The 12,931-nt window shown below is 39.5% G+C and overlaps 1 protein-coding gene across 1 annotated transcript in view; it reads left to right on the top strand.

The window, feature by feature from the left end:
* Tnni3k (TNNI3 interacting kinase) overlaps positions 1–12,931 on the top strand; it is a 330,025-nt gene that overhangs the window by 159,489 nt on the left and 157,605 nt on the right. Inside the window, 5 exon segments of the mRNA XM_087212909.1 lie at positions 10,417–10,501; positions 11,075–11,133; positions 12,068–12,160; positions 12,240–12,297; positions 12,423–12,623. Coding sequence (XP_087069035.1) covers positions 10,417–10,501; positions 11,075–11,133; positions 12,068–12,160; positions 12,240–12,297; positions 12,423–12,623 — 496 coding nt within the window.

Genomic DNA, 12,931 nt, shown 5'->3' on the forward strand with positions numbered 1-12,931 from the left:
AATTCCACACCTTACGAAATAATGAATCATTGTATAAAGTCCTCGGATTTCCTTCCAAAGAACAACAAAAATCCCTTACTTTATGGAACTTGCCTACTGATCTTTGCAACATACGCTATATTTGTCACCTTTATTTGTTCAACTGCTGTGCCAGGCATTAGTGTTGAATTCCATTATTACTATGAATTTTAACAAATTGAGTATTAGCACTCAAGAGCCAGATGGATGTTCTGCATATGTTCTGGGGCAAAGCAAGTCAAACTGGCAAAATGATTTTCTTGCCATTTTTTCTAGCTAGAGAAATACCATATTGTTTTCGTATGTGAAGAGAGGATTGAAATGGCCTTGTTAGTATGTCAACACCATCAATTTCTGTGTTCTTTGAATTTAAAAAATGCCACCCTTTTCCCGTAGAGAGGACGTTACCAAATTAATTGACATGGCTTACTAAACTTTTCCTCAATAATGAGAAAATGAAGCTGAGGAAGCACTTAAACTCCCCTTAGAGTCCCTCTTTGTAGAATAGAAATGCTCAAGAAGTGGTTCCACTGTGGTTTATCATATACACTAGTCTATCTCAGGAAGAAACTAGAGGGAAGCTGCAGGACCAGGGACTAGTCGAAAAGGAGTACTTTGGGTACGCTCAGTTTGAATAACGCGTCCTCGTCTACCCTCTTCAACAGAAAACTGAGGAGTCTTTCTCAACATGCATCTCCGGGTGAGGCTGAGACAGAGCTTTCACATGACCCAAACTAAATTGTAGCTAACCTTCTTTCTACCATTCTGAGTTAGCACATCCAGGAGTGCTTTGGAGTTCTGGAAAAGTTATCTACTCATTTTTGGAATAATTTCAGAAAAGAGTTCTCTCACTGTTGGTTTCTGTGGAATCAGATATGGTGAACACTTTCTATTTACATAGCCCTTTTAGCCTAAGGCTATCAAAATCAATCTTGGAAATAATTTTCCTAGTGACCTTGATTCTACACAGAAGCCTACTGGTTAAGCATCAATATTTCTCTGCTAGACTTCTTAGTGCTTCAATTTTACAGTATTTAGAGTTTTCCTCCTCCCCAAGTCTCCCCCCGCCCCTCGATTTCTACTACTCCATCTGAAAGTGTGGCAATAGCTGTCTCACTCACTTGGATTTGTTCTGCCCTTTCCCTGGGGTACAAAGGACTTGTATGAATCATTTTAAATTGGCCAGAAGAAATAGCCAGCAGCCTGCTTATGTTCAAATCCTCTGCCCTAATCACCAGTATGGAAAACCCATTGAAAAGACCTACACATAATCTTACATCTATTGCATTAAAGATGAAACTGCCGAATTGAAACGATCTCAGCCAATTAGAATTGAACACATAGCTCAATAGTGTGTCTAGCAGTTAGATTTGAAAAGGCTGCCTTTGACAAAGAAAAGCGCTCCTTTATGTCAGGCTCTTTAGGGTCAGAAAATAACCCAAACTAGAAAGAGAAACTAAAAACTTCTTATTTGCTTCAGTTCTGCCACCAGTTAAAGTAATTTCTAGAAGCTTCTATCCTGATATCTAATTATCCAGAATACAACATTTGTATATAGCAGAAGAGCTCTAATTCACAGTGACAAGGAACTGGAGGTAGAGAATTAGTGAGTAAGTGAGCAAAAACAATAAAAATCAAGTCTCCTGCTCCATGATACGTACTTTGTTCATTCCTTTTGACAAGCGTAGTATGGTGTGAATTATTTATAGTAAATGTACTGTAGTGTATTCTCTAAAAGTAATGAAATCTTAGTCATGAGTTTCTATGGATTTTAACCAGTAAAAATAGTAACTGCTAGATGAAGAGGGAAGAACAAAAAAAGTAGTTTCGTAAAATTATTGATAAACTTTCATCAATAGATTATAAATTTCCAGGCAATTTCTGTGTTTGTTAATCTTTTACCTATTTGAAGTTCAGTTAGGTATAGTGAACCTAGTTAAGTGTGCTAGACTAGACTGGGAATAAGGTATAGGGAGAGTTGAAAACAGATTTAAGTGGTATTTCAAATCCACATGTGATTTTTTTTCATATAATGGATTACGTTTCTATATGTTAAATATAAATGAAAGAATAGAAACTCTCCCTAGAATGGGAAGAATTTTTATTGTTGTTGTGTAGGGAGATAGCTTACAAATTTTTTGAACTGTAATAACTGCAGGAATCTTCATGCATAAATTGAATAGAGGAAGGAAATTTATACTCACTAAGAACTTATTCTATATGTATGTGTACTTTAATTATCAAACTAACCCTCTAACTTGGTATTATCTTTCTACCATAAAGACTTTCAGGTTTAAAACTGTTAGCTCACACTTGCCAAAGCAAGAAAAGGTATAAGAGCTGAAGCTTTCACTACCATACTCTAAAATCAGAGAGGTCTAGGCCCAATTTCCATTCTTATTACTTAACAACTGTGAGCAACTTATTTATCTTCTCTCAGGCTTCCCACCCTCAGTTTTAAAATGAGGAAATGAACAACTATACTGAGAATAAGAGGTAAATGCTTAGAACATAAATTCTCAATGAAAATGGTGATGGCTATTATTGTTAAGTCCAGAACAAAAGTTCATTGATATCTACATAAATCCCAAATCCCATGATCTATCCTAATTTATGCTTTAGTGTACAATAAGAAGTAAGGATACGTTAGGATGATGGGTATTCTCTATAACCTACTAATGAATAGTTTATATTCCTGCCAAATACCACTGGACAAACTTGACATACAGAGAAGCATGTGTTGTTTTGTTATATTGATATTTCTTGCTTATGGCTCAAGTTAACACTATTAATTTTAAAACTGTAGGACTGAAGCAAAATCAAGAAAATTTTGAAAATCACTTTTCAAAATATTATGAAAGTAATTCAGAACCACTATTCTACTATTTGTGGTTTCATGCAAATATGTAAAACTATTTTAAAATTGCAAAGCTCTTTACTACAGCAATTTTACCTCACAAAGTGTTTGTGACTATGTTGTCAGACCACTTCACCAAATAACTCCTAGATTCCTTTACGTAGATAACTAAGAAATGTGGACCTCTAAGAATTGAACTTAACATCATTTTGTCCTGATTAGTTTGTTTCTCCTGTCCCTATTCACCCTATCATGTAATATCATCACCATTCACTTTATCACTTAATTCATAAATCTCAAATGATGCTGGACTACTTTTTCTCCCTCACCCCCCACACCCGTAAACACACCCATACACACACACAAACACAAACGCACACACATACACACATCCGTATACAGTTAGTCAAAAAGTTTATTTTACTCCATGAGTACATTTTGAATCCATCCTTTTTAAATTTATTTTTACTACAACTGTTTCAATTCTCCTGGTCTCTTTTGGGCACCTAATAACTATGGTTTTGTTGATTGGTCAGTTGGCTTTTGTCTTCAGCATCTTTTGGATCTCTTTTTCCATCTGTAGTCTAAGAGATGCATTCAAGGTGCAAAGAAGGCCATGTCATCTGCCATTTTAGACCCTTCAGCCCCACATTATCGCCTGCAAGAAAAAGTGCATCTGGTACAGCACACAAAGGCTCTCCTGCCTTGTGCTGTGCACCTCATGTCTCTCAGACCCCACGCGGAGTCACTGTTCTCACAAGGGTGACTCTACCTGACACAGGCACTGTCACAGTCACTACCTCCCCAGCCTCCACTCAGAGGGTTCTGTATGCTGTGCTTGCTCTAAACATTATCTCACCAGTCTCTGCACATAACTCTGTCAGGCAGTGCCCTGTAGCATGAAGGTAATGGACTGCTTCATCACTGTACAGGTCATGTTATTCCATCTTTTCAAGCCTTTTCTTATACAGTCAGCTCGGTCTGCACATCCTCCTCTTATCCCCACTTCACCCCACTCTTTCATTTTCTGATTTTTACTTAGCCTTCAAGACTATGGATCCTGATCTCTGACATTCCAGCTTAACAAAAACATTTCTTCTGTTTTATTCCATCACATGTACATCTTTGTATCTGTGTTTACCATTTTATCCTGAAACACACCCTTCCCTGTGAAACTGTAAAGTCAATGTGAACAAGCATTTAGCTTATTAATTCTTGTCTTCCAAAACATTAAATTCAGTGGGTGGCTCCCAATAGATGCTCAATATTTGCTTGTTGAAATAAAATAGAAAAAGAGGAGGTAGACATTTTTAGATATAATATTCCATTCCCTATTCTACTTAATGATGTCTAGTGAATTAATGCTGTCAAGAATACTAATTACCACTATTCTATTGTCACTGTAGTCATGTCTATGAATCACATACATTGCTTATTAATTGCACAATACTAACATTCAAAGAAATGGATGGAAGATTTTAAATAATGTTCTAAAGCTCTTCTTTCTATGCATTGGAATGGTATCTCCCTGGCCTTAGGAAGTTCTTATTTCTAGCTGAACAGACAGGACAAAAGTAAAAAGATGAACAGAAAAATATCATAAAATAAAAAGTGCTGTTGATAAAGTTAAAAGGAAATACAGTGATGAGTGAAAAATTCAAGGAGTCCATCTAAACTTCAGTAGTCATGGAAAATGTCAGCGCAGATGCCACTGACAGATGTGTGGTCAATATTTTTAAAGGCAAAGGAAAATTGAATGGGAAGAGGGGAAAAAGAAGAAAGAGAGTGAAATGACTTAGTTGTGTAGTCTTGGCAGAAGCATTTTGCTTGTTAGTGTCTCGAGGTGAAATGCTGGTAGCACTCTTGCTTGGCCTTGGTGATGAGGGGCAGGATAGTGGGTCGGAGGGGATCTGAGCTCCTCCCCGTGACACGTGTACCAAGTCTGAAGTTGGAGTTTCTGTTGCTTCTCCTCTGACTGCTAGAGTGAGGGGCTAGAACTGTCAGGAGGAAGATAAGCCAGAGAGGGTATCAGAAGCCACCTCTGACCTCATTCAGTGGTGCTGGAGAGTGAGCATTTAACACTATGGGAAGGGAAGATTTTAGAATATCAGGGAAAACCTCATATATATCATTGGTATAGAAATTTTATTTCTTCAGTTGGACATAAAGCAAGGCCCAGCCTGCTCCTTCAATGATCCGGGCATGTGGGACACAGGAGGTGAATAAGGATTCCTTGGCTTCTATAATCAAGACCAAATCTCCATAACGTCAGACCCCCTGAAAGTTCTCCCAGTCACACAATCAAGAAGATGATGTCCTCTTCCTTTAGCCTCCAGATCCAAGATCCAGTTCTTGTAAAGGATGAGAATTAGCATTCGTTAATTCTAAGCTGAAATGAAGAGGTTGGAGAGAAACACTCAAAGGGCAAAATTGTACTTCTTAAATAATTATGAAACCTCTGCTGTGTACATGACCATCATGTAGATACTAAACTGTGTTTATTATATCTTTTTGGAGTAACTTGTAACCTTAAAAACTTAGATTTTGAAGTAACTCTAAGTTGAAAGTTAAAAGGTTTGAAGGGGAACTATCACAACAAATGTAAGCAGCGAAGAAACACAAGATGACAAATTAAAGGGAAGGCATAGAATCTGAGGAATGCACGGGGGAGCAAGAAATGAAAGAGACTTCAAGCTGGCAGGGGAATCACATTTGCCAAAACCTTCAGGTGCTCCAGTGAATAAAACTCTGAAAGTGCAGATCATTATTATCACTGCATTAGGCTAATAACATAGCAACCTCCTATTTGGGTAAAATACTTGGATGTAGATAGCAAATCCTTAGATATAGGAAAACATTTTATTTAATTAGTGGAAGCTTGATTATCTCTAGACATGTTCCATTAGTGTGCCTTGGTTATCTGAGTGTATCCCTTATCAGGAGTTTGGCTCAACAAGTCCATTTATTGCACTCCATGAAAGTATCTTCCTGCTTAACTCCTTGTGGCCAACTGCGGGGTCTCTGGGCTTAGTGATTTTCAGGTTGTTTTGTGCTTCCTTAGTGGCTTGTCAGAGCAGCTCCAGTGGGGGAGCATTTCCCATATGTGGGTGCCTGTGCCCACAGTTAGCAGGAGGTGAGAAATCAGGCTGTGATGCCTTCCAGAGCTGAAGGAGCCCCTTGGCATTTCACTGGCAGCCTCATTCCTATCATCAGCCAGAACCCAGGCACTCATTAGGCTCCTGATGAAAAGCATCCCAAAGAAAATGCCAGCAAGCTGTGCCACTGTGCTGGCAGGAAATTAAAACTGCTCAGAGCAAGTGGAGCCAAGAGAGCTGTTGATGTGAAAAGTAACGTCAAGGGTGTGATCGCTGACTCACACAGGCATTCCGGATTCTGGAAGCAGCCTTCTGCCTTAGTGGGGAAAACACAGGTCTCTCTCTTCTGTCAGCCAGAGTTAGTTCAGCAGAGGGGCTGGAATAGGCGGGAAGGTGGGATCTCTGAGATAAACTTCATTGTGCGTGAGTAAATTCTAGGGGTTTGGGTATGTTCTTTGGCCTGAAGAAGTCCCTCCTAGGAAAACCAGAAATAAGACAAAGTTTTCTTTTTCATTTTTTTGTATTTGTGGTTTATTTTTCTGGCTCCAAATTAAATGCACCAAAACTACTATGGAGTGGAAGAGTCAGAGTGGAACAGGGCAGACAAATACTCAGAAACTATGAACCTGGCAAGGGACAGATGAAAGGATACTGTAATTCTAAAGAGATATTTTGTTAATCTTACTACTTTTATTCTGAGGGTAAAATGACCATCAGAGGGGGAAGAGGAGATGCTCAGTAGAAGGCAGCACCAGCACACAATCAAGGCACAAGGAAATCTGCATTAACTGAGTGTAGTAGACAGAGTGATTGTCCTCCCAAGAAAAACGTCCCAGACCTACTCCCTGGCACCTGTGAATTTGCTACCTTACATAGCGAAGATGTATGAGGTGGCTAATTAGCTGACCTTAAGCGAGGTTTTCCTGGATTATCCTGAGATTACTAAAATGACAGAGGTCCCTAATGTGAAGCAGAGGCAGAAGTAGAGGTCACAGTGATATGAAGAGGACTCTTACTTTCAAGCTGTAGGAAGGTGCTACAAGCTGAAGAATATACCCAAGGAATAAAAGTGATCTCTAAAGCTGGAAAAGATAAGGAAACTGAATCTCTCCTCAGGCTCCTAAAAAGGAATGCAGCCTTGCTACCACCTTGATAGAGACAGAGAGTCATACTGGATTTCTGACTTTCAGAACAGTAAGATAATAAACTTTAATTGTTTAAGTCATTAAGTTTGTGGTAATTAACAAAAGCAGCAATGGAAAATGAGTACACTGATATTTAGATGAATTATCTGAAGTTCGAAAAAGGAGATTCCAAGTTCAGTTACAATTCTCAGGGCAAAAATGTAAGATAAGAAAGCAGTGAGAAGATTCAAAAGGTAGATATATATGTTAGACGTATAAGGCATGTTATATACATTATTTTCTACATCATTAATTTTACAAGGATATATCATCATTCTAATGTACAGATGAGGACTTTTTTAGAAAAAGTAAAACAAGCCATGTCTTTTAACTAATTAAAATGCTCCAGTAGTTCCCCATCTGACTTGCAGCAAAATTCAAGCTCTTTATCCTAACCTTTAAGTCTCAACATCACTGGTACCCAAAGTATGGGCAGCTGATCAGCATCCTTAGGGACCTTGTTAGAAAAGGAACACCCAGGCCCTACTAGAGATCTAGCTGTTCAGTCAGACTCTCTGGGGATGAGGCTCTGAAGTCTGTGTTTTTTCTTGTGTTCCCAGTGATTCTTACACAAACTGAAGAGTTTGAGAAGCACCATTCCACATGATGTGTGCTTACCTACATCAGCAGCCACATTGTGCCACTTACCCTTGTTTGCCATCCTCCAGCTGCACTGGCCTTCTGTCCTGGCATGGATGTACCATGGCTACTCCTACCCTGGGACTTTACATTATCTCTGATCTCTGCCCATTCACTTCTCTCCTTAGAAGTCTGTCTGCCATTCAGATCTTGAAGTTTCCCTAATTGTGAGCACATAACAATCGAAAGAAACAGTGCTAATGAGATTGGTCCCTATTATCCCACCATAACCTATGCCAATGCATTGAGAAAAGTAGATATCAATCAGTTATGAATAGAAAACTAAAGTCGATAAGTGGACACCTCATTTAATTATTACTAACTAGGTGAATAGTTGATATGTAAATTTTATCACAAGTTTTATCCATTGTAATCACAGCACTTTTTATTTCTTAAGTAATCTGGTATTGGGATTTTTGACTTACAGGAACCTTTTAGTTGTAGTTAATAGGTTAACTTTCCCATCTCATGACCTTGTCTACACTCTTTATCTGAACTGAGACTTGAAAAGCAAGCACTAAGGCTAGCACATACCCTACACATTAACTCGATCTGTGTTGAAACAATATTAACTGTGCATCCCCTGTGATGAATAAACACTTCTGCTTTTTCAATTCCTAAAGTTTGCTGTTTGTACAATGGGTGCTATTGCTTTTCACATGTTTCTTAGTAAGGTCTTAAAGTTGATCTTTTTTTAATAAATTAACTTCAGTAGCTATTTTTATGGTGAATACATAGGATATTATCAAAGTTTAACTCTATTGAAAATCAATGCTTTACTCGGGAAAATTTAACATTTTTAGGAAAAAAAAAATATCCCTACTGCAATTAGTAAGCCTCAGAATATTGACTATGTTATATGATAGAAATGTACTTCTTTTTTTATAAACGATTGGCTTTTTATGCAGAGATAAATGTACATGTTTCCACACACATCTATATTGGGTCACATTTGTAACTCCGTGGTTAGATAGCATTTCCCATGCTGTCACCCCAGGGCACTCACACACCCCTCCCTGGGCTTGGCAGGGCTGCTGGGCGGGCCTTGGGTGAGGGGTGGACACTGGGCAAGGCACTGTATAAATAAATGCCAAGGTCAAGAGCAGGGGGAAACGTGAGCGTGCATCTTGAATAAGAAATGTGGCAGGGCCGGCAAAAGAAAGTGCCATATTCCGTCCAAGCCCCTCAGCCAGAGCAGGGAGCAGGGCAGAACTGCTCTGAGGCTGAGGCGCACCAGCACCCAGGACCCCTTCTTCCTTCACCCTTCGCTGGCTTTGGAACAGTCCCCAGGGCTCAGCTGGAAAGGGAGGCGGCTCTTTGGGAGTAAGAGCCACTTAGTGCCGTTGTCTCTCAGCAGAGCCAGCCCTGGGCTGGGTGCTGTGTCCTTCTGAGGTCCTGATCTGTCCCCTGGGGCCAGCTCAGTGATGGCGAGACCCTGTCCAGGCAGCGGGGCTTAGAGAGAAAAAAGAGGCCAACTCCTGTTCAAGGCTCCACCAGAGTCAGCGATCTCAGAAGCCCAACGCCCCCTTCCCAAGAGGCAAAGCCAGCTTCACTCCGCAGGACACGCCCAATCCCTGGCAGGTCCTGAGCGTCCACTGACCCAAAGAGTCCTCTGCATCTCTAGCCAGGGTCTCATGCGCATCCGAATGGCTTTGCAGCAGGGGCGATCCACCGGCAGTGCCAAGGGTCCCAGCAGAAGGCAGAGGATGCCCGGGCCCTGGACCTCAGCCGTGCTCCAATTCCTCTGGCCTTGGTGTGAATGGGCTCTCCCTGCGCGAAGGACTGGTGCACTTGGAAATGCACTTCTTAGTCATGTAACATTCCGGGATAGACATTTCTGGTCAGTGGATGGCTACTTGTAACCCCTAGCAGTGTGGGAAACCTATGGCACGCGTGCCGCAAAGGGCTGTTTGTATCTGAAATCTCTAAAAGGCTCGCCGCCATCACTGCCCTGGGGCCTCAGATGATTTCGCTTTCACCCAGCAGATGGGGAGACTGTAGCCCAGAGTTGGAAGTGACATCACCTGCGTTCATATTCTCTTTTGAAAATGTGTTAGATGCAAGGGAGATAGCGAAACGTGGTTCATGGGTGGGCAGCCTTTCTCGGTGATCAAATCGCTCCATGAAAGGAGAGTACAGCAGGACCCTGTGTAATTTACCCTAGCGCTGTGTCCCAGTGCGATTGCTAACCGCATGTAATCCTCAATGGCAGCCAACGTGTCTCTCTTTCTTGGTTACCATATGTGCTTTTCGCCCTTTTAACTATGCCTCTGCTATATATACTCTATACCACTTGATATTTTTTCATTTAGAAATTCTCATTGCTCATAATTATTTGTTCACCCCTGTTGCAAGCTTCTGGAGCACAAGACCATTTCCTGCGTAGGACTTTGTTCATTGTATTACCAGTACCTACCGTGGTGGCTGAACTAGTACTTCACATACAGATCAAATCTTAACAATTTTGAATAAATGAATGAAAGTACTAAATTTCTGTTGCAGCATATGATCTCTTAAGATATGCCCTCCACTATAAGCTACTTACAATGACTTTTTGTATTGTGGACCACTGAATAAATCAAGCCAAAATTAAGGTATTTTGTTGTTTTGTCTTTTCATAAAGGACAGGATGCCATTGTCACACTTCTGAAGCATTATAAGAGACCCCAGGATGAACTGCCCTGTAATGAATATTCTCGTCCTGGAGGAGGTGCCCACTTTTGCATTCACTTTTCATTGTTGTGATGCATGGCACCTAAAGGTAAATCTGTGTTTCTGGGATTATCATTCTGGGGCTAGGGAGGAGGACATAGCTATGCCACATTAGCCTTATTTTCAGAAAATTTATATCTGGATGAGTCTGAATATAAAGAAGCCTCCACTTAGGCTATTTTCTAATTCACCAATCCACAGTTCCCCCATGTTTAACATCGCCTAGGCAGGTAGTGTATAGGGCTACGCAAGGCCTGGGTAGGCTAAGAACAGTCATTTTCCATTTCAGTAATCTATTAAGTAATCTGGCAAGGCAGGGCAGAAAATACTCCAATCTAGATACAAATTAAATCTGATAGAGATGGCTACCACTTGGATTTTCCTTTTTAATCATTTTACGCAGTTTTTAAATAAATACTTGTACAGTTTCAGTATCCTGAGAAAGATTTGGGCCTTAAGCTACAGGTTTCCTTGGTCTCATCAACTGTTTTTTTTTTTTAATAATATTGAATATTTAAGTAAAAAATAAATGATTGCTATATTCAACTCTTTTGTATAATTTGATTTCTGGATGGCTCCTATGTGTCTGTTCCATCCCCTTTGGGGAAGATTAAAAACATAACAAAAGGTACTTATTAGTGGAAGAATTGTTATATTTTCTTGTTAAGATAATTTTGCCTAAATGTGATAACTTTCTGGGTTGTTTTATATATTACAAATGATGACTATTTTATGATCATAAGTAGTATTACCCACTATGCTGTTAATTAACTGTATCTTTTATGCCCTTTTGGTTCATGAAGATATAGCAGTGACAATTTCAAATGAGAAAGATCAAATTTTTATAGCTATTTAGAGATTTGTATTTTATTAGAATATAAATTAGAAATATTAATATTTTGGAAGAATTGAGAATGATTTTGCTTAATAAAGTATTTGAAGAAAGTTATTTTTCAAAACACATTTCAAGTAAGTAATACATTGTGAATTTTTAAAAATGTAATGCTGTATATTGAAATTAAATACCATTGAACCAGGAAAGTACAAACTAGGATTTTACTATAAGTTTTATTTCACTATTTTGAATTTGAAATCTTTTAAAACGTGTGTGTGTGTGTGTGTGTATGTGTGTGTTCCCTCAGAATGACTTAAATAATTATTTTGTGGCATTTCATTGGCATCCCATAGAGGTTTAGTTTGTCAATATTTGACTTATTCTATTGATATAGATTGAGGAGACTGACCTGATAAGAACCGTTATCATCTTGTCTGTAACTGTACTCCAGGTTTTCCATGTCAGGCAGGATGGTTAATGATCAGATCAGATCTAAAAGCATAGCCCTGATAACAAAGCCTGTGCAACTGAGACAGAAAACGAACATGCTTTTAATGCAGGGGCACAAGGATCATGTGTGATAAAGTTTTAGTATCTCCAAGTAGTCAATTACAGTTAGAAAATTAAATGTCACCAGGGAATCATCATTTTGGCTGTGTATGTGCGTGTGTATCCATCCAATTGTGCTCTTTATCTTAAGAAATAAAATGACAATTCCTGTTTGTAGAGAAGGTGGATGTTCTCCTCCTGAGGGCCAGATTGCCTTCACATTTCCATCTTCAGCTCTCGGAAATTGAGTTCCATGAGATTATCGGCTCAGGTAACCTAAAACACCACAGGTCTGCTTTAGTTTCATGAACCCGAGATAATCTGTGTTTATTTATTTTAAACAATTTCAGGTTCTTTGGGGAAAGTATACAAAGGACGATGCAGAAATAAAATAGTGGCTATAAAACAGTGAGCAAGCACATGAAAAACATTTGCACCCAGGTGGAGTTATGACCTTTGCAAAGCATATGCATGGCTAAGCCCTTGCTTGGAACCATCTGTTGACTGGAGCTTCCTGTTGCTGCCATTTCCAGCTGTTGAGCCAACACCTATTGCTCCAAATCAGATATGGATATGTTTTGCCGAGAGGTGTCCATTCTCTGCCAGCTCAATCATCCCTGTGTCATTCAGTTTGTGGGCACTTGCTTAAATGATCCCAGCCAGTTTGCCATTGTCACCCAGTACATCTCAGGAGGTTCTCTGTTCTCCCTCCTTCATGAGCAGAAAAGATATGCGCTCTCCCACTCACTTATCCTTGGAATTGCCTTGGCAACTCCTTTGAGGCCTTCTGATTGGATGAACCTTGACCTTCTTAAGCCTCTGAGAGTTAGTGAATGTGGCGTTTTAAATATGGCCAATAATGGATGCCTTATTATTTTATTTGAAGCAATAGAAGTACTCTCTTGATTTTGTAACAGCAAGTCAGTTGAAGATAACAGATCTAGTAATTTGAAATTGGCAACTAAAGCTTATAATATTTAGGCTAAATTGGACATAACAATAGGACAGATATACATGGGCTCAGAATAAAACATTTATTGAG

The sequence above is a fragment of the Heterocephalus glaber genome, unplaced genomic scaffold (assembly GCF_053883595.1).
Source record: "Heterocephalus glaber isolate CG9 unplaced genomic scaffold, H.glaber_assembly_v1.0 deba00001442, whole genome shotgun sequence".
Classification (NCBI taxonomy): domain Eukaryota; kingdom Metazoa; phylum Chordata; class Mammalia; order Rodentia; family Bathyergidae; genus Heterocephalus; species Heterocephalus glaber.